The sequence below is a fragment of the Triticum dicoccoides genome, chromosome 5A, assembly GCF_002162155.2.
Source record: "Triticum dicoccoides isolate Atlit2015 ecotype Zavitan chromosome 5A, WEW_v2.0, whole genome shotgun sequence".
NCBI classification, from domain to species: Eukaryota; Viridiplantae; Streptophyta; class Magnoliopsida; order Poales; family Poaceae; genus Triticum; species Triticum dicoccoides.
The window spans coordinates 37,530,145-37,551,797 of record NC_041388.1 but is presented as its reverse complement, the minus strand read 5'-3'; the positions used below and the strand labels follow the sequence as shown (position 1 = coordinate 37,551,797).

At 40.0% G+C, this 21,653-nt stretch overlaps 1 protein-coding gene across 1 annotated transcript; it reads right to left on the bottom strand.

Annotated features, from left to right (window-relative positions):
* Positions 1–66: 66 nt before the first annotated feature.
* Positions 67–5,698, bottom strand: LOC119298948 (putative hydrolase C777.06c). Its single transcript, XM_037576260.1, has 10 exons — positions 5,388–5,698; positions 3,703–3,838; positions 3,409–3,536; positions 3,019–3,166; positions 2,838–2,943; positions 2,284–2,342; positions 1,219–1,254; positions 1,009–1,118; positions 727–794; positions 67–519 (listed from the first exon to the last, which is right to left on the bottom strand). Exons 1-9 carry the CDS (start codon positions 5,612–5,614, stop codon positions 737–739), a joined length of 1,008 nt encoding a protein of 335 aa, XP_037432157.1. The 5' UTR covers positions 5,615–5,698; the 3' UTR covers positions 67–519; positions 727–736.
* Between the last annotated feature and the right edge of the window lie 15,955 nt (positions 5,699–21,653).

Sequence of the window (21,653 nt, the reverse complement as noted above, 5' to 3'; positions counted from 1 at the left end):
GGAGTACAATGAAAATATAGCAGGAGACAAAACTACCAGAAAAAACATACCACATCAAAACCCATATTGGTCGTCTTCTTCCTTAGATTAATTGAATTTCAGAGGGAACCAAACATGAGGTCTTGCCTCATGTTTTTTTTTCCTTTCTTTGTGTCTCACAAGTCCACCTATGGTCTTGGTTCCTACAAGAAACCAAGATACATTCTATGGTTTTCTATTTTCCTGCGTTCTAAACTTTGATGAGTCGAGTGTTCGTTGTACCGTCTGCACCAAGATGTGTCCGGTGTAGGAAGCCTCTAGATAATGAGAACATTCAAACGTGGGACTACCCAAATAAAATCGAAACAGAATCTGCGAGGTATTTCTTGCTTGTTATTCATTTTGAATCCGGTTTGTAAATGATTCAATCATTTTGAATGCACAAACATTTGATGTCTCCTCCATTTTCTTCTCGATAGGGGCTGGATTGTAACAGCAACTGCAAACTGGGTGGTGCAGGCCGCTGCTTCGACGATGGTCCTGAATTAAAATGTCAAGGAAAATCATGAGGGTGAAGTGGAGCAAAAAGCAGTAACATGATTGTGCAGGTACATTAAGCACAAAAGAAGCGAGTCCCACAAGCGGGTAATAATGAACAGGCAATATGTTTGATCCCTATAGACTTGTATTCCTCGAAGTGTCAATAAACATCTCAAGAAAGTGTTGAGTAAACATGTAGAATTGTACCTCAACACGTTTACAGATCAATGTAGACACGCAAGCCATCGCGAGCTAACTGCACATCAATCCCCTCTCTGCATGCAGAGTACAGTCCATGAGCATGCATGCACTTTAGGAACTTACAGTTACAGCAGAGTGAAATGAGTAGTGACTATTTTAAGACAGCATCGCTTGTAACATTCACGAAAGTGTGCAAGTACAGTTGTGTGGTTCATGCCGCCTTATTTGGGGCATGACTGTATGAGCTTGTGGATGTAATAGCTGAAACAATCCTGCGAGAAGGCCTACCTTCTGGACCATTCTTCCAGTGTCTGGTTGTCCTTGTGATGGTCCATCTCATGAGTCAACCCAATGAGCAATGCCTTCTTGGGGAATATCCTCTTAATAGCATCCAGAGTCTGCATGGCACAATATTAGCCAAAAAGGGAGAGCAAGAAATTTGACAAGAAAAAATAGGAGAACATTCAAATTCCTTGAGTTGTGCAAGAGGAAACTAACCTGATCCCAACAAAGATGCACGTTATGAGAACCAGTCTGTTCACACATAGAGAAGAATGTCAGAGCCCAACACAAGTATATATGTCACTCATCAGAATGAAACAACCAAACATGGCTAAGTAATGTAATATTACATGCTCTCAAGCAACCTCTGGTTTTATCAAATTGCTGTCAATTAATCAAACAGAGAAGGATTGCTTCCAACAGTGACTGAAGATTACGAATCACATGGAGAATCAGCCGTATATTTTTACTTATCATATAAAAAGCAGCATCACAGTATGTGCAAGTCTTGGCATTTGCATCTTTTGAGTACGTGCTTTTGGAAACATTTAGAATATAAACTCTTTCTGTAAACAAGGGTGCACACCCCTATGGGCATTAGAACATATTTGTGATTTTTAATATACAAACAGTATCAGCATGTTGCACATTCAGCGCCCTACTTCGAACAATTTGACTACATCTTTGCAACATCTCAAACACAGTTATGTAGCCCATGAAGAAATAGGTCTCACCCAATACAGTCAGAGAACCGAGATTTCCTGCGTATATTTGTTAATTCAAGCATCAGGAAAAAGGCATGGTAGTTTACGGTGTTAGATCCTTGATATATAGTATATACTCCCTCCGTCCCATGATACAAGAGCGTTTTTGACACTACACTAATGTAAAAAACGCTCTTATATTATGAGACGGACGGAGTATATGTTATCATGTATGGTCCCCTCAATATTCTGATATGTATTTGTCCTTGCTGTTTTTGGGCCAGCAAACTTTTGGCTACTGGTATTTTTGGGCTGGTGGTACATGGGCATTGATATACTTGCGTTATTAGTCAGCCTCCCTAGTAAGATGGGATTTAATAAAAGTTCCCTTGTTTTACAGAAAAGAAAGGTCAAATGTGTAACGAGCAAAGCCAGTTAAATTGAAGGAATTGGTTAACAAACTCAGCAGTCAAGAATGAGAAATAAGATAGAACATATCACTTGCCCAGAACCAAATTATATAAGCAACCCAAAGGAAAAAATACGTGTATATAACTGAGGAACTCAAGAAACTAACCCTGTATAGGCAGTCCAAGATGAGCAAATCTAGCTGCCCCCCTCCAGACATTGAAATTGCTGAAAAGCATGTGTACATGAACACCTTAATGAAGGTTTCTAGATAGTGAAAACAAGCAAGAGAGGGCACAAATGGATCTACCAGATAACAGCTTTCATCAAAGAAAATAATGCCTCCCTAACAGAGGAAGGACAGAATAGCAAAGAAAGAGCTCACAATTCATTCATGCCAAGCTTATGGATAAATATTTAATTCAAAAACTCTATGCTCAAGTATACAGGTCCATAAATCAAGATTGCACTATAATTTCTGCTGCAGGGTACTTGTGTGTTATGGCGAACACCACACAGAGAGAATTTACTGATCACTCTAAAAAGGTTCGTTGTAGTGGATTTCATTTCAAAAATATATATTAAGTGAATAGTGTGATATGTTTTCATGTTGTGATAAAAATTTGTTCTAAAATGCAAACAATCAGCACATGCGCTGTGAAACACAGAGCTAATTATAAAATACAGTTGATCGAGTAGCATTAGGAGGGGAAGAAGGTTTACCATCTTCTGTGCTAGGAGGAAACCGTGAAACATCGGATATATAAGCAACTTTAGATTTTCTTCCGAAAAGGAAACCCAGACAAATGTAGTCCTCTCCATGGATCACCTGAGAGATATACAAAACTAAGAGACAGGGACGAAGCAAGAAAACACAAAGTTGATAGAAAAATGCACTTCTTACCGGCAAGGGAACAAACTGTAGGCCTGAGGCAGTAAACGGTTTCTGAAGATCACTCTCAATTATTCTCCAGTCAAGTTGAGCAACCCGCCTGACCTCCTCCCCTTCCTTTAGTTTCTTTTTGACCAAGTATGGAAACTTTTGGGAAATGCTGTTTCAAACTAAGCATGTGAGTTTGATAGTACAAATTCTCACTTAAGACCCTACTAGATAGTACAAATCAAGGTAAATGGTATAAAGAGTACACAGAGCTAAATAGTTAATGTAGCATAAATCATAAAGTAGTATATTATGGCATGTCAGAACTAAAAGAGTACATGACATGTACCACTGATAAGGCTCTCTTACAATAGACTAACATGAAAGTCTAAAATGTCAGCAAGAACTAAGTACCTGTCCATGGCATATTGGGAGAGATAAATAGGGGTTGGATCAATATCATTTGTAGGACTAAATGGCTGTACAACCCGAATATCATCAAGTCCCAAGATTGCATCTGCGTGCTCATGAGTCAGAATAATCTGTAATAAATAAATTATAATAAATTAAAGGTGTCAAATGTCAATGCATACACAACCATGGCAGTTTTTTGTTTACTATTGCAGATATCTAACTGTTGGCACTTTGGTCATCCAATAAACCATATCAGATAAGCTAAATGAAACAAGAACACAATCAAGAACTCACAGAATCAACACAGGGGATTTTGTGGCAAACAAACCACCGCAGAACTTGTTCTCGGAATGTCTTCCCAACATCAATTATAATATACTTGTGTGCACCTTCATCTTGGCAATAATCAATCAGAAGAGAAGTATTACACCTGCACAAAACCAAGTGACAATGTAGTCCCAGAAAATGCATACATAAGCATGATTATAGCTACTCCCTCCTTCCATCTATATAGGGCCTAATGCGTTTTTTAAGACAATGTTTGACTATTGATAAGATTAATAATACATAAGATGTACAATGTGAAAATTATATCATTGGAATCTCCTATCACATATGAATTTGACGGTATGCTTTGTGTAACTTGCATGTCATATATTATTGCTCTAACATTTAGTCAAAGTTGGCCTCGAAAAACGCATTAGGCCCTATATAGATGGAAGGAGGGAGTACAAACTATCACGGGTGCATTAATACTTGGAAATATTTGGAAAGAAGTGTGCCAAGCAATTATATATTAAAGCAGCTACATTCATCTCGAAAGGCGAAAGAAAGAAGTTGAAATCGACTTGGCTCCAAATATACAGAAATAACTTTGGTAGCATCCTGCCTAGATCAACCAGGACAATATATCTAGTCACAGAGAAGGTTTTGAACAAGAACATCAAATTGCATATATGAGCAATTGAGCATGTAGCATGCTAGCTTATAATCCTATCAAAGTGGCTCATCTCCCAAAAAACATTTTAAACTAAAGGTTGTTGCATGAGATAGGTAGCCTTCAATATGCAGTACAAAGTTCTTCAAGATATCATCAAACCAAACAGACCAATCACTGATCCTATTTCCATGACATCGCGAAGCAGCATGTAGAGCTTGTGTCCCTCATTCTAGGTGCTAAACATATCTTTTTTTTTTATCTCATCAATAGATGATGTTACCATGTAAGTTGATTTTTTATAAGTTACTAATTTCCCAGCATTAAATACAGCATTGATCTAGTACCGTGCAACCAAATTTCATGTATTCCCTGTGCCTGTATGAAAGAAAAGGCTATACTCACTACTAGCTTTGAATGAAACACACAATACCAGGTAAATAACTCCATGTTGGCATGCAAAGTCTTAAACCTGAATCCACTTGTTCATAAATCCAACATATATTTCCCCTCGGCTAGCTCAAGTGTTATTGGAACACAACAGGGCAATACTTCAGTCTCAGTCCCATTCAAACTGAAAACAGTTCAGAGCATTACCATGTAGTATAGTGTCCAGCACATCCCAACATTTTTCCTCAATCACATGATAACAGTTACTGCTAAAATGCTCCTATGCCTCAAAATTGACACTACATACCACGAGAATGCACCGCTTATAGCCTTATAGGGAACAACATCACGCAGAGCAGAGGTGTCCGGTTCTGAATCTGAAGCACGGAACAACAGCTTCCTACTGATGGCGCCAAACTAGCAGACGTTCCAGATCCAGGCGACAACCACCCTACTCGCCCGGAGAAATGCATGATTGATTGACCATGTACGCGATTCACAGAAACGACCCAACCTAAAGCCCGCCTTAGGATCCGCGCCATCGGCGAGAAACCACTGATAACCCCACGTCGCCGCACGGCAACAGAGCACCCCGATACCGACGACGTGCAGAGGTGGGGAGGGGGAAGAGGGAGGGGGAGGGAGACGATACCTGTAGTTGGGGTTTAGCTCCGGGGGCACGGAGAGGGACTGGGAGCAGACGGCGCAGGGCGGGTCGGAGGGCTGAATCAGGCACCGCGCGTTGGGGACGGCGCTGGAGCAGCCCGTGCCCAGAAACACCAGCGAGGACGAGGACGAGGACGAGGACTGCGGTGGGGGCGGAGGACTATCGTCGCCGGCGGCGGAGGGGTGGCCGTTGGGGACGGCGGCGGTGGCCATTAGTCTGGCTTAGCCGGAGCGGGACCCCGACCGGCGGCGAGACGAAAGGTGTATGGACGAAAGGGAACGAGGTGCGACGAGTTGCTTTGGACGCTAGTGAGTGATTTTGCACAAAAGCACCTGTAAAGTGATGGTTTAACGCCGATAGAAAAGATTTTGTGGGGGGTGGGGGGGGGGGGTATGTTTGGGTTGACATCAATTTTGGCTTTGCCATTGTTTCGGGCAAAGCCAACAATTTAGTTACCAAATTATAATGTCAGCCTCTCAAAATGTTAGAAAAATTCTGGCAAATTTTAAACACTCGCATGTTGAAATGTTGGCGAGCCAACTTTTGGTATCTAACTAAGCATCTCCAACACTATTTTTGGAAAACGATGACTGAGGAATGTTCTCTTGTTAGGAGGTTCTAGAAAACGCCCCCACAAGCATTGGATTCAGATCACGTGGATAGCAAAAAGAAAAAAGATCGCTTGCTTTTTCTAGATACACGGCAATTTTTTACTTTTAATCATAGCGACTTCTCCTCAAATTGCATGTCAATTTGAGCATTCGTTAGGAAATTCTTCCAGGGAACGTTTGTAGATATTGCGGCCCTTTTTTTGGCATTTTTTATAGCACACAACGACATATCCAAGCGCGAGGGGGCCACACCATGGTTGAAAATTTTGCTAATATACCCCTCAAATTTCCTGAAAAAATTGCATATACACCCTTCAAATTAGTGTTTGCCCTCCCCCCTTCAATGGTTCCTGGCTCCATCCCTGGTAGCACGTGATGACTCCTTTTCTTAGAATACATAGTTGAACCCAACCTCAAGCACTAGTGAATTATGAGATGGAGTTGTCGGTCACACGGTCAAAATGAAAAGTGGTATAGATCCAAGGAAGAAAATCTTCGTCATTAATGGTTAGGATAGGGTAGAGCTAGAATTAAAACTTGAAATTCATGAGTTAAACAAGTAGCTTCGATGGCTAACGAGTAAGAACTGAGCTCTAATATGAGATGGCTTACATAACAAATTCAACGAGCGTTCATTTAACTCGTTAAGCTCGGTCCAAATCAACTCATCACACCATCTCACCCAATCACCTAGCCAAACTTCCCCAAAGCCCCATCCTCGATGTCCAGTACCCTACTTTCCATAGCGAGTAGTGACGTCGGCGCCTTCTGTTCCTCTCGTGGCCTCATCTCTCCCATGAGTTATGACAAGGAGAGGCGGCACATTTTTTGTGAATGTGTAATGTGTAATTTGTCTACCCATTGTATGTTATTTATTTGAGAGAGAAGCATCTAGTGAAAACTATGACACCGGGCCTATCTTTATCATATTGCTAAAACCAAAAATACCTTGCTGCAATTTATTTAATTTTCTTTTGTTTTACAATTTACTATCTATCACTACCAGATTTGATCCTTGCAAGTAACAAGTTCAAGGGGATTATCAACCCTCTTGTCCACGTTGGGTGCAAGTATTTGCTCTTGTGTGTGCAGGTGCTGTTCACTAGGATTTACGTGGTTCTCCTTTTGGTTCGATAAACCTTGGTTCTCAATGAGGAAAATACTTACCAGCTACTATATTACTTCACCTTTCCTCTTCGGGGAAAATCTCAACGTACCTCACAAGTAGCACCCATCGAGTGTTCTTCACTTTGTATTTGCGTGAAAGATGATGTGGTGCGGACTAATACTTCAGAACATCTTCCTTTGGTTTTGTCTCATATATTGCAGGAATTCGCGCATGTGTTCCCCAACAAGCTACCTCTGGGCCTACCTCCTTTGCGCGGAATTGAACACCACATCGACCTCATTCCCGGTGCACCCCTCCCGAACAAGGCACCTTATCGCGTCAACCCCGACGAGACCAAAGAGATTCAATGGCTAGTGCAACACCTCATGGAAAACAGGTATGTGTGCGAGGGTTTAAGTCCATGTGTTGTTCCGGTCATACTTGTGCCCAAGAAAGATGGTAGTTATCGCACGTGTTTTGACTAACATCCCATTAATGCTATCACCGTTCGTTATCGTCATGCTAAGTCCACGCCTAGGTGACATGCTAGGTGAACTTAGTGGAGCCACCATTTTCTAAAAATTGACCTTAAAAGTGGCTACTATCAAATTCGCATGCAAGAAGGTGATGAATGGAAAACGGCGTTCAAACAAAAATTGGTCTATATGAATGATTGGTCATGCCTATGGGATTATCTCAAGCGCCTGCACTTTTATGAGGGTCATGCACTATGTTCTTCGGAAACTCATTGGCATTTGTGTTGTGATATACTTTTAGATATACTTGTCTTTAGTCAATCTCTTGAAGATCATATCACCCATCTTAGAAAAGTATTGCAAATTCTTAGAAATGAGCGACTTTATGTGAACATGGGAAAATGCACTTTTGGTGTTGATAAGCTTGTTTTCTTGGGTTTTTTCATCGGCTCTAAGGGTGTTGACACTACAAAAAAAATACACTTCCGTGATGATACGTGTTTGTCACAGTAGGTCGCCTTTTTTATCATGCATGTACATCCATGACGATTTTATGACAGAATCAAGATAGTCATACATGTGCTGTCGTAGAAGTGTTCCATGACATTACCAAAATTATCATCACGGAAGTGTCCACTTCCATGACGATAAATCGCGCGTCACTGATACGTCTCCAACGTATCTACATTTCCAAATACTTTTGCCCTTATTTTGGACTCTAACTTGCATGATTTGAATGGAACTAACCGGACTGACGCTGTTTTCAGCAGAATTACCATGGTGTTATTTATGTGCAGGAGCAAACATTCTCGGAATGACCTAAAATTTCACGGAGACACTTTTCAGAAAATAAGAAAAATACCTGCCAAAGATGAAGGCCAGGGGGGCCACCACCTTGCCACGAGGGTGGGGGCGCGCCTGCCCCCCTAGGGCGCGCCCCCTACCTCGTGGGCCCCCTGTTGCCTCTCCGACTCCAACTCCACCTTCATATATTGAGTTTCAGGGAGAAAAAAATCAGAGAGAAGAAATCATCGCGTTTTACGATACGGAGCCGCCGCCAAGCCCTAAAACCTCTCGGGAGGGCTGATCTGGAGTCCGTTCGGGGCTCCGGAGAGGGGAATCCGTCGCCATCATCATCATCAACCATCCTCCATCACCAATTTCATGATGCTCACCGCCGCGCGTGAGTAATTCCATCGTAGGCTTGCTGGACGGTGATGGGTTGGATGGGATCTATCATGTAATCGAGTTAGTTTTGTTAGGGTTTGATCCCTAGTGTCCACTATGTTCTGAGATTGATGTTGCTATGACTTTGCTATGCTTAATGCTTGTCACTAGGGCCTGAGTGCCATGATTTGAGATCTGAACCTATTATGTTTTCATCAATATATGAGTGTTCTTGATCCTATCTTACAAGTCTATAGTCACCTATTATGTGTTATGATCCGTTAACCCCAAAGTGACAATAATAGGGATACTTATCGGTGATGACCGTAGTTTGAGGAGTTCATGTATTCACTATGTGTTGATGCTTTGTTCCGGTTCTCTATTAAAAGGAGGCCTTAATATCCCTTAGTTTCCGTAAGGACCCCGCTGCCACGGGAGGGTAGGACAAAAGATGTCATGCAAGTTCTTTTCCATAAGCACGTATGACTATATTCGGAATACATGCCTATCATCACTAAAAATACCAAAAACATTACTTTTACTACTGTTACCTTTTGCTACCGTTATCACCACTATCATATTACTTTGCTACTAAACACTTTGCTGCAGATATTAAGTTTCCAGTTGTGGTTGAATTGACAACTCAGCTGTTAATACTTGAGAATATTCTTTGGCTCCCCTTGTGTCGAATCAATAAATTTGGGTTGAATACTCTACCCTCGAAAACTGTTGTGATCCCCTATACTTTTGGGTTATCAAGACTATTTTCTAGCGCCGTTGCCGGGGAGCATAGCTCTATTCTTTGAGTCACTTGGGATATATATTTGCTTATCATTATGAAGAACTTGAGAGATCCAAAAACCAAGATCTATCCCTCAACTACGAGGGGAGGTAAGGAACTGCCATCTAGCTCTGCACTTGATTCACCTTCTGTGTTAAGTAAGCTTGCGACACCTACACCTGCTTCTGCTATTCGTTCTGATATGTCGCATGTTATTGATGATGCCACTTCTGCTATGCATGATACTTATGATGAAACTACCTCTATGCCTGATACTACTATGCCACTTAGTGATTTTATTGATGAACAACTTGCTAGGGCTAGAGAAATTGAAAATATTGAATCTGGTGATACTGATGAGAGTGATGATGAAGAACCACTTGCCATTCCCAAGGGTTATGTTTTTGATCAAGATGCTTCTTTAGCTATTTTAGCTTGCAGAAATAGAACCGAGTAAGCAATCTCTAAATGATAGAATGAAACCTGACCCTGCTTTTGCTGCTTCACCTATCTTTGTTACTGATAAGGATTATGAATTCTCTATTGATCCTGATATAATTACTTTGGTTGAATCTGATCCTTTTCATGGTTATGAATCTGAAACTGTTGTGGCATATCTTACTAAACTGAATGATATAGCCACCCTGTTCACTAAAGATGAGAGAACTCGTTACTTTTACATCCTTAAAATATTTCCGTTCTCATTAAAGGCTGATGCTAAGATATGGTTTAATTCTCTTGATCCTGGTTGTGTGCGTAGTCCCCAGGATATGATTTATTACTTCTCTGCTAAATATTTCCCTGCTCATAAGGAACAAGCTACTTTAAGGGATATATATAATTTTGTGCAAATTGAAGAAGAGAGTCTCCCACAAGCTTGGGGGAGGCTTCTCCAATTATTTAATGCTTTGCCTAATCATCCTCTTACGAAAAATGAAATACTTGATATCTTTTATAATGGACTAACCGATGCCTCCAGAGATTACCTGGATAGTTGTGCTGGTTCTTTTTTCAGGGAAAGAACACCAGATGAAGCTGAAATTCTATTGAATAATATGTTGACAAATGAAAATAATTGGACACCTCCGGAGCCAATTCCTGAGCCTATTCCTAAACCAACTCCGAAGAAGAGGGGTATTCTATTTCTTAGTCCTGAAGATATGCAAGAGGCAAAGAAATCTATGGAAGAAAAGGGTATTAAAGTTGAAGATGTTAAGCATTTACCTCCTATTGAAGAAATACATGATCTTAATTTACCACCTGTTGAAGAAACATATAATCCAAATCCTTTACCTATTGAAGAAACTCGTGGTCTTGATAACCCGACACAGGTAGTAAAGGTAAATTCTCTCTATAGATATAATAAAGCTGTAATCCCATTTACTAAGTTTGCTAGCCCATGCTTAGATGAGTTTGATAAATTTATGGCTAAGCAAGAAGATTTTAATGCTTATTTTGGTAGACAATTAAAATATAATTCAAATATGCTTGGACACTTGGGTGATTATATGGCTAATATCAAAGGTGAACTTAAACTTATTAGTAAACATGCTTCTATGGTTACCACTCAAGTAGAACAAGTACTTAAAGCTCAAAATGATTTTCTCAATGAATTGAATAATAAAGATAATGATTATGCTGTTAGAGTGGCTACTAGAACTGGTAGAATGACTCAGGAACCTTTGTATCCTGAAGGCCACCCTAAGAGAATTGAGCAAGATTCTCAGAGAAATAATTTAGATGCACCTAGTTCTTCTAAAAAGAAGAAAAAGAAAAATGATGGGACTTTGCATGCTTCTAGTGATCCTATTGTTGAAACACCTGAGAATCCAAATGATATTTCTATTTCTGATGCTGAAACACAACCTGGTAATGAAACTAAAACTAGTGATAATGTTCATGATGATGCTCAACCTAGTAATGATAATGATATAGAAATTGAACCTCCTGTTGATCTTGATAACCCACAATCAAAGAATCAATGTTATGATAAGAAAAACTTTGTTGCTAGGAAACATAGTAAAGAAAGAGAGCCTTGGGTTAAGAAACCCATGCCTTTTCCTCCCAAACCATCCAAGAAAAAGGATGATGAGGATTTTGAGCACTTTGCTGAAATGATTAGACCTATGTTTTTGCGTATGCGATTAACTGATATACTCAAAATCAATCCTTATGCTAAGTACATGAAAGATATTATTACAAATAAAAGAAAGATACCGAAAGCTGAAATTTCCACCATGCTTGCTAATTATACTTTTAAGGGTGGAATACCAAAGAAATTTGGAGGTCCAGGAGTACCCACTATACCATGCTCCATTAAAATAAATTATGTTAAAACTGCTTTATGTGATCTTGGAGCCGGTGTTAGTGTTATGCCTCTCTCTTTATATCGTAGACTTGATTTGAATAAGTTGACACCTACTGAAATATCTTTGCAAATGGCTGATAAATCAACTGCTATACCTGTCGGTATTTGTGAGGATGTGCCTGTTGTAGTTGCAAACGTTACTATTTTAACGGACTTTGTTATTCATGATATTCCCGAGGACGATAGTATGTCTATTATTCTTGGAAGACCCTTTTTGAATACTGCAGGGGCTGTTATTGATTGTAATAAAGGCAATGTCACTTTCATGTTAATGGTAACGAGCATACGGTACACTTCCCGAGGAAACAACCTCAAGTTCATAGTATCAACTCTATTGGAAAAATTCCATCGATTATATTTGGAGGTTTTGAATTTCCTCTTCCTACTGTCAAGAAGAAATATGATATTCTTATTATTGGGGATGTGCATATCCCCATTGAGGTAACATAATGTTATTCGAAATTTCTCCGGTTCCATGTTATTCGGAATGAGTTCGTTAATAAGATTTGATCAACCTTGTTAGTGGATTCCTTTTGATGATCATGAAATGGATGAAACTAGAAGGCACAACCTCTTGTACCCCACTTTTACTTTCTATTATTTATATTAAATAAAATAAAAATAAATATTTTTCTGTCTGTTATCTGATTATCCGTGCAATATAAAAATACCTCGAAAATAAAAGTTCCCCAAATGCCCTGAAAATTAAATATGATTTTTTCTAAAATATTTGAGGATTTATGGAGCTGAGAACATACCAGGGGGGCCAACCACCTGCCCACGAGGGTGGAGGGCGCGCCCACCCCTCTAGGGCGCCCCCCTGCCTCATGGGCCCACGGTGGCCCTCCTCCACTTATCCTTTCACCCATACACTTCATCTTCCTCCCCCAAACACGAATAACCAGCTCAAACCTGAGTCCAAGCTCTTTTTGCTGCCATTTTCGATCTCCTTGCTCAAAGCACCTCTCACAAAACTGCTTGGGGAGATTGTTCCTTGGTATGTGACTTGATAACCCACAAGTATAGGGGATCGCAACAACTTTCGAGGGTAGAGTATTCAACCCAAATTTATTGATTCGACACAAGGGGAGCCAAAGAATATTCTCAAGTATTAGCAGCTGAGTTGTCAATTCAACCACACCTGGAAACTTAGTATCTGCAACAAAGTGTTTAGTAGCACAGTAATATGATAGTGGTGGTAGCAGCAACAAAAGTAAAGACAGCAAAAGTAATGTTTTTGGTATTTTGTAGTGATTGTAACAGTAGCAGCGGGAAAGTAAATAAGCGAGAACCAGTATATGGAAAACTCGTAGGCACCGGATCAGTGATGGATAATTATGCCGGATGTGGTTCATCATGTAACAGTCATAACCTAGGTTGACACGGAACTAGCTCCAGTTCATCAATGTAATGTAGGCATGTATTCCGTATATAGTCATACGTGCTTATGGAAAAGAACTTGCATGACATCTTTTGTCCTACCCTCCCGTGGCAGCGGGGTCCTTACGGAAACTAAGGGATATTAAGGCCTCCTTTTAATAGAGAACCGGAACAAAGCATTAGCACATAGTGAATACATGAACTCCTCGAACTATGGTCATCACCGGGAGTGGTCCCGATTATTGTCACTTCGGGGTTGCCGGATCATAACACATAGTAGGTGACTATAGACTTGCAAGATAGGACCAAGAACTCACATATATTCATGAAAACATAATAGGTTCAGATCTGAATTCATGGCACTCGGGCCCTAGTGACAAGCATTAAGCACAGCAAAGTCATAGCAACATCAATCTCAGAACATAATGGATAGTAGGGATCAAACCCTAACAAAACTAACTCGATTACATGATAAATCTCATCCAACCCATCACCGTTCAGCAAGCCTACGATGGAATTACTCACGCACGGCGGTGAGCATCATGAAATTGGTGATGGAGGATGGTTGATGATGACGACGGCGACGAATCCCCCTCTCCGGAGCCCCGAACGGACTCCAGATCAGCCCTCCCGAGAGGTTTTAGGGCTTGGCGGCGGCTCCGTATCGTAAAACGCGATGATTTCTTCTCCCTTATTTTTTCTCTCCGAAAGCAAATATATAGAGTTGGAGTTGGCGTCGGAGGGCATCCAGGGGGCCCACGAGGTAGGGGGCGCGCCCTAGGGGGGGGGCGCCCCCACCCTCGTGAGAAGGGTGTGGGCCCCCTGGTCTTCATCTTTGGTGAGGATTTTTTTTATTTTTTCTAAGATGTTCCATGGAGTTTCAGGTCATTCCGAGAATATTTGTTTTCTACACATAAAACAACACCATGGCAATTCTGCTGAAAACAGCGTCAGTCCGGGTTAGTTCCATTCAAATCATACAAGTTAGAGTCCAAAACAAGGGCAAAAGTGTTTGGAAAAGTAGATACGACGGAGACGTATCAACTCCCCCAAGCTTAAACCCTTGCTTGTCCTCAAGCAGTTTAGTTGACAAACTGAAAGAAAGAAAGAAAAACTTTTACAAACTCTGTTTGCTCTTGTTGTTGTAACTATGTCAAGCCAGCATTCAAGTTTTCAGCATAGATCATGACTAACCATATTTTCAATAATTCTCAGGTCTCATAATTACTCGTATCAATAGCATAATCAACTAGCAAGTCATAATAATAAATCTCGGATGACAACACTTTCTCAAAACAATCATAATATGATATAACGAGATGGTATCTCGCTAGCCCTTTCTGAGACCACAAAACATAAATGCAGAGCACCTTTAAAGATCAAGGACTGACTAGACATTGTAATTCATGGTAAAAGAGATCCAATCATAGTCATACCCAATATAAATTAACAGTGATGAATGCAAATGACGGCTGTGCTCTCCAGCTAGTGCTTTTTAATAAGAGGGTGATGACTCAACATAAAAGTAAATGGATAGGCCCTTCGCAGAGGGAAGCAGGGATTTGTAGAGGTGCCAGAGCTCTGTTTTGAAATAGAGATAAATTGTATTTTGAGCGGTATACTCTCATTGTCAACGTAACAACTAAGAGATGGCGATATCTTCCATGCTACACACATTATAGGCGATTCCCAAACAGAATGGTAAAGTTTATACTCCCCCTCCACCAACAAGCATCAATCCATGGCTTGCTCGAAACAACAAGTGCCTCCAACATACATCAGGTCCCGGGGGAGTTTTGTTTGCAATTAATTTTGATTTAGTTTGCATAAAGCATGGGACTGGAATCCCGGTGACCAGTCATTTATCTCGTGAATGAGGAGCGGAGTCCACTCCTCTTGAGAATAACCCGCCTAACACGAAAGATAAGGACAACCTTAGTTGATACATGAGCTATTCGAGCATACAAAACAGAATGATTATTTGAAGGTTTAGAGTTTGGCACATACAAATTTACTTGGAACGGCAGGTAGATACCGCATATAGGAAGGTATGGTGGACTCATCTGGAATAACTTTGGGGTTTAAGGGACTGGATGCACAAGCAGCATTCCCTCTTAGTACAAGTGAAGACTAGCAAAAGACTGGGAAGCGACCAACTAGAGAGCAACAACAGCCATGTACATGCATTAAAATTAATAAACATTGGATGCAAGCATGAGTAGGATATAATCCACCATGAACATAAATATCGTGAAGGCTATGTTGATTTGTTCCAACTACATGCGTGAACATGTTCCAAGTCAAGTCACTTAAATCATTCAAAGGAGGATACCACCCCATCATACCACATCATAATCATCTCAATAGCATGTTGGCACACAAGGTAAACCATTATAACTCATAGTTAATCAAGCATGGCACAAGCAACTATGATCTCTAATTGTCATTGCAAAAATGTTTATTCATAATAAGCTGAATCAAGAATGAGGGACTCATCATATTTACAAAAACAAAAGAGGTCGAGTTCATACCAGCTTTTCTCATCCCAGTCAGTCCATCATATATCATCATAATTGCCTTTCACTTGCACGACCGAACGGTGCGAATAATAATAAGAGTGTACGTGCATTGGACTAAGCTAGAATCTGCGAGCATTCAATAAACAGGAGAAGACAAGGCAATATGGGCTCTGGGTTAAATCAACAATAATGCATAAAAGAGCCACTTCAACAATTTAATAATGGTCTTCTCCTACTGACCTCCAAAGAAAAGAAATAAAACTATTTACACGGGAAAGCTCCCAACAAGCAAAAGAAGAACAGGAAATATTTGTGGGTTTTCTTTTTAATTATTACTACTATAGCAGAAAAATAAACTACTACTATTTTTTTGGTTTTTCTTAAGGTTTAACAAACACACAAGAAGAAAGCAGGAAAAAGAACATAAACTAGCATGGATATTACAGTGAAAAAGTATGAGCACCGACATCTAGTAATGAGTGTGTGTGAACATAAATGTAATGTCGGTGAGAAATACGTACTCCCCCAAGCTTAGGCTTTTGGCCTAAGTTGGTCTATGGCCATGGCTGGCCTGGCGGATATCCATAATAATAGTTGTTGGGGTCGTACTGCTACAAAGAATAGTTGGGATCATACTGATGTGCAGCGGTTATTGCCTGCTGTGCTGCAGCGTGGAGTCGAGCTACCTCCGCTCTCCTCTTGTACTCTTCTGCCTCCTCTCTGGTAATAACATATCTTCTTTTTGTCTGTGAATCAAAGAAGGCAGGAGCAGGGAGAGTAATACGGAAAACACGTCGTTTATAAAAAATTAAACGATATAAGAGAGGTGATTCAGGCCTCTCGACAAACTGGTGCGAAGCCATAGAGTCATAATCTAAATATGCAGGAGGCAACTCCGTATCACCCTCATGAATGTCTATTTCAAGAAAATGAGCTAAGCGGGTTGCATAAATTCCTCCAAAGAAATCTCCATTATGTCTATTATGATGCAACCTACGAGCTACAATGGCTCCCATATGATAAGATTGATCTCCTAACACAACACTCCTAAGAATGCTAAGATCAGGGACACACATGTGACATGCTTCATCCTTAGCATTTATGCATCTACCGATGAAGAGAGCAAAATAATGTATAGCAGGAAAGTGAATGGTCCCTATGATAGCCTGCGTTATATCTCTAGATTCCCCCACAGTTATACTAGCAAGAAAGTTTCTAAATTCAGATTTAGGGGGATCCCTAATACTGCCCCATGATGGAAGTTTGCATGCAAGAGTGAAATCCTCTAGGTCCATGGTATAAGATTTGTCATAAAGATCAAACATGACTGAAGGAGAATTACGCGAAGATGAATACTCAAACCTCCTCACAAATGGACTTGTGAGATCATGATACTGGGGGCATTTGTTAGCCTCAAAATCCTCAAGACCGTCATTGCGCAAATATGCTTTGAATTCTTCTTTAATTCCCGCACGGTCCATAAAATTTTACGACGGCCATTCGCAAGGCCGTACTGGAGCGTCTCTTGTTGGATCCTCGTCAGCATCACGCATAGCAATCCTGGGTCCTTGCTTCTTAGAAGAACCACCTTGGAACATCTTCCTAAGCATATTGTTTTTCTCTGAAAAATTCTGAAATTTTTAGTAACTTCAAAATAAAAGTAAACCAAACTCAATAATATTGATAGCAACTACTCCTACAAGTGCCTAGGGCCTATATCATGCATCAAAACTACCTTTGACCATATAAATTTGACATGCAAGCTCAAGAACAGGGTCACCTATGCAGCACAAATTTGCAAGGAATAAAGCACTAGAACAAAAACTAATTGGACCAATGGAAGAGTCACATACCAAGGAACAATCTCCCCAAGCAGTTTTGCGAGAGGTGCTTTGAGCAAGGAGATCGAAAATCACAGCAAAAGTGGCTGGAACTCGTGCTTGAGTTGGTTTTTCGGGTTTGTGTGAGACAGAGGAAGAAGATGGGTGCTGGGATAAGTGGAGGAGGGCCACCGTGGGCCCACGAGGCAGGGGGGCGCGCCCTAGAGGGGGGGGGCCCACCACCCTCGTGGCCAGGTGGCAGCTCCTCCCGCGGTAATTTTTACATAGTACCAAATATTCCCGAAAAAATCATATTAAATTGGCATGTTATTCCGAGGACTTTTATTTTCGGGATATTTTTATATTGCACGGATAAGTCAGGAAACAGACAGAAAAATACTATTTTTACTTTATTTCTACTAATTAACAGAAAATATAGAGAGGGTACAGAAGGTTGTGCTTCTAGTTTCATCCATCTCATGCTCATCAAAAGGAATCCACTAACAAGGTTGATCAAGTCTTGTTAACGAACTCATTCCGAATAACATGGAACCGGAGAAATTTCGAATAACATTATGTTACCTCAATGGGGATATGCACATCCCCAATAATAAGAATATCATATTTCTTCTTGACAGTAGGAAGAGGAAATTCAAAACCTCCAAATATAATCGATGGAATTTTTCCAATAGAGTTGATACTATGAACTTGAGGTTGTTTCCTCGGAAAGTGTACCGTATGCTCATTACCATTAACATGAAAAGTGACATTGCCTTTGTTGCAATCAATAACAGCCCCTGCAGTATTAAGAAAAGGTCTTCCAAGAATAATAGACATACTATCATCCTCGGGAATATCAAGTATAACAATGTCCGTTAAAATAGTAACATTTGCAACCACAACAGGCACATCCTCACAAATACCGACAGGTATAGCAGTTGATTTATCAGCCATTTGCAAAGATATTTCAGTAGGTGTCAGCTTATTCAAGTCAAGTCTACGATATAAAGAGAGAGGCATAACACTAACACCGGCTCCAAGATCACATAAGGTTGGAAAAAGCGGTAGGCGTAAGCGAGGCGGTTGTCCTTCACTTAGTGCCTAGGCGGTGCTTAAACGCCCTAGGCATAGCCTAGGCGATTATATAATTTTTACTATTAGGGTGTATATGTGGTTATTATATGTGTATTCTATTAATTTAGGGCATATAAGTACGTTAACGATCAGCTATTACGATTGGAATATGGCCCTTTTGGCATATCAGTGCAATATGGCATGATTTCTCGCTTGGGTAGACAATTTCTTACTTGCTCTGCCTAGACTTCTGCTTATGCCCTAGGTGAGGCGTTGAGCCATTGCCTAGCGCCTAGGCATGCCTAAGCGCCTCCTAGGCACTGCCTTTTCCAACAGAGGTTTTAATATAATTTCTTTTAATGGAGCAAGGTACAGTAGGTACTCCGGGATCTCCAAGTTTCTTTGGTATTCCACCCTTAAAAGTATAATTAGCAAGCATGGTGGAAATCTCAGCTTCCGGTATCTTTCTTTTATTAGTAATGATATCCTTCATATATTTAGCATAAGGATTTGTTTTGAGCACATCAGTTAATCACATACGCAAAAAGATAGGCCTAATCATTTCAGCAAAGCGCTCAAAATTCTCATCATCCTTTTTCTTGGATGGTTTTGGAGGAAAAGGCATGGGTTTCTGAACCCAAGGTTCCCTTTCTTTACCATGTTTCCTAGCAACAAAGTCTCTTTTATCATAACGTTGATTCTTTGATTGTGGGTTATCAAGATCAACAGCAGGTTCAACTTCTACATCATTGTCATTACTAGGTTGAGCATCATCATGAACATCATCATTAATATTTTCATTAGGTTCATGTTCATTACCAGATTGTGTTTCAGCATTAGACATAGAAATATCATTTGGATTATCAGGTGGTTCAGCAATAGGTTCACTAGAAGTTTGCACAGTTCTATCATTTTTCTTCTTCTTCTTTTTAGAAGAACTAGGAACATCAATATTATTTCTTTGAGAATTTTGCTCGATTCTCTTAGGGTGGCCTTCAGGATACAAAGGTTCCTAAGTCATTCTACCAGTTCTAGTAGCCACTCTAACAGCATAATCATTTTTCTTACTATTCATTTCATCAAGCACTTCTTTTTGAGCCTTAAGTACTTGTTCTACTTGAGTGGTAACCATAGAAGCATGTTTGCTAACAAGTTTAAGTTCACCTTTAATATTAGCCATATAATCACCCAAGTGTCTAATCATATAAGCATTTTCTTTTAATTTTCTACCAAAATAAGCATTGAAGTCGTCTTGCTTAAACATAAAGTTATCAAACTTATCCAAGCACTAACTAGCAATTTTAGTAGGAGGGACTTCAGCTTTATCATATCTATAGAGAGAATTTACCTTTACTACCTGTGTCGGGATATCGGGATCAGGAGGTTCTTCAACAAATAAAGAATTAAGATCATATGTTTCTTCAACAGGTGGTATATTAAGACCATGTATTTCTTCAATAGGAGGTAAATTCTTAACGTCTTCAGCTTTAATATCTTTTTCTTTCATAGATTTCTTTGCCTCTTGCATATCTTCGGGACTGAGGAATAGAACACCTCTCTTCTTCGGAGTTGGTTTAGGAATAGGCTCAGTAATTGGAGCAGGGGCTGGCTCAGGAGCTGGCTCAGGAGGTGCCCAATTATTTTCATCTGTCAACATATTATTCAATAGAATTTCAGCTTCATCCGGTGTTCTTTCCCTAAAAAGAGAACCAGCACAACTATCCAGGTAATCTCTGGAAGCATCGGTTAGTCCATTATAAAAGATATCAAGTATTTCGGGTTTCTTAAGAGGATGATCAGGCAAAGCATTAAGTAACTTGAGAAGCCTCCCCCAAGCTTGTGAGAGACTCTCTTCTTTAATTTGCACGAAGTTGTATATTTCCCTCAAAGTAGCTTGTTTCTTATGAGCAGGGAAATATTTAGCAGAGAAGTAATAAATCATATCCTGGGGACTACGCACACAACCAGGATCAAGAGAATTAAACCATGTCTTAGCACCACCCTTTAATGAGAATGGAAATATTTTGAGTATATAAAAGTAACGCGATCTATCATCATTAGTAAACAGGGCAGCTATATCATTTAACTTAGTAAGATGTGCCACAACAGTTTTAGATTCATACCCATAAAATGGATCAGATTCAACCAAAGTAATTATATTAGGATCAATAGAGAATTCATAATCCTTATCAGGAACACAAATAGGTGAAGTAGCAAAAACAGGGTCAGGTTTCATTTTATCTCTAAGTGATTCTTTATTCCATTTAACTAATAACCTCTTAAGCTCATATCTATCTTTGCAAGCTAAAATAGCGGCAGAAGATTCCATATCAAAAAGATAACCCTCAGGAATAACAGGCATATTTTCATCATCACTATCATCATTGTATACAGATTCAATAATTTCTTTTTCTCTAGCCCTAGCAATTTGTTCATCAAGAAATTCACCAAGGGGCACATTAGTATCAGGAATAGAAGCAGTTTCATCATAAGTATCATGTATAGCAGAAGTGGCATCATCAATAACATGCGACATATCAGAACGAATAGCAGAAGCAGGTGTAGGTGTCGCAAACTTACTCATAACAGAAGGTGAATCAAGTGCAGAGCTAGATGACAGTTCCTTACCTCCCCTCATAGTTGAGGGATAAATCTTGGTTTTTGGATCTCTCAAGTTCTTCATAGTGTCCAGCAGATATATATCCCAAGTGACTCAAAGAATAGAGCTATGCTCCTCGGCAACGGCGCCAGAAATTAGTCTTGATAACCCACAAGTATACGGGATCGCAACAGCTTTCGAGGGTAGAGTATTCAACCCAAATTTATTGATTCGACACAAGGGGAGCCAAAGAATATTCTCAAGTATTAGTAGCTGAGTTGTCAATTCAACCACACCCGGAAACTTAGTATCTGCAGCAAAGTGTTTAGTAGCACAATAATATGATAG

Coding starts and splice junctions, on each gene's coding strand:
- LOC119298948 (XM_037576260.1), bottom strand. CDS start 5,614: ATGGCCACCGCCGCCGTCCCCAACGGCCACCCCTCCGCCGCCGGCGAC. Junction 3,839..5,387: donor GAGCTAAACCCCAACTACAG/GTATCGTCTCCC, acceptor GGTTTTGTGCAG/GTGTAATACTTCTCTTCTGA. Junction 2,944..3,018: donor TACAGTTTGTTCCCTTGCCG/GTAAGAAGTGCA, acceptor TATATCTCTCAG/GTGATCCATGGAGAGGACTA.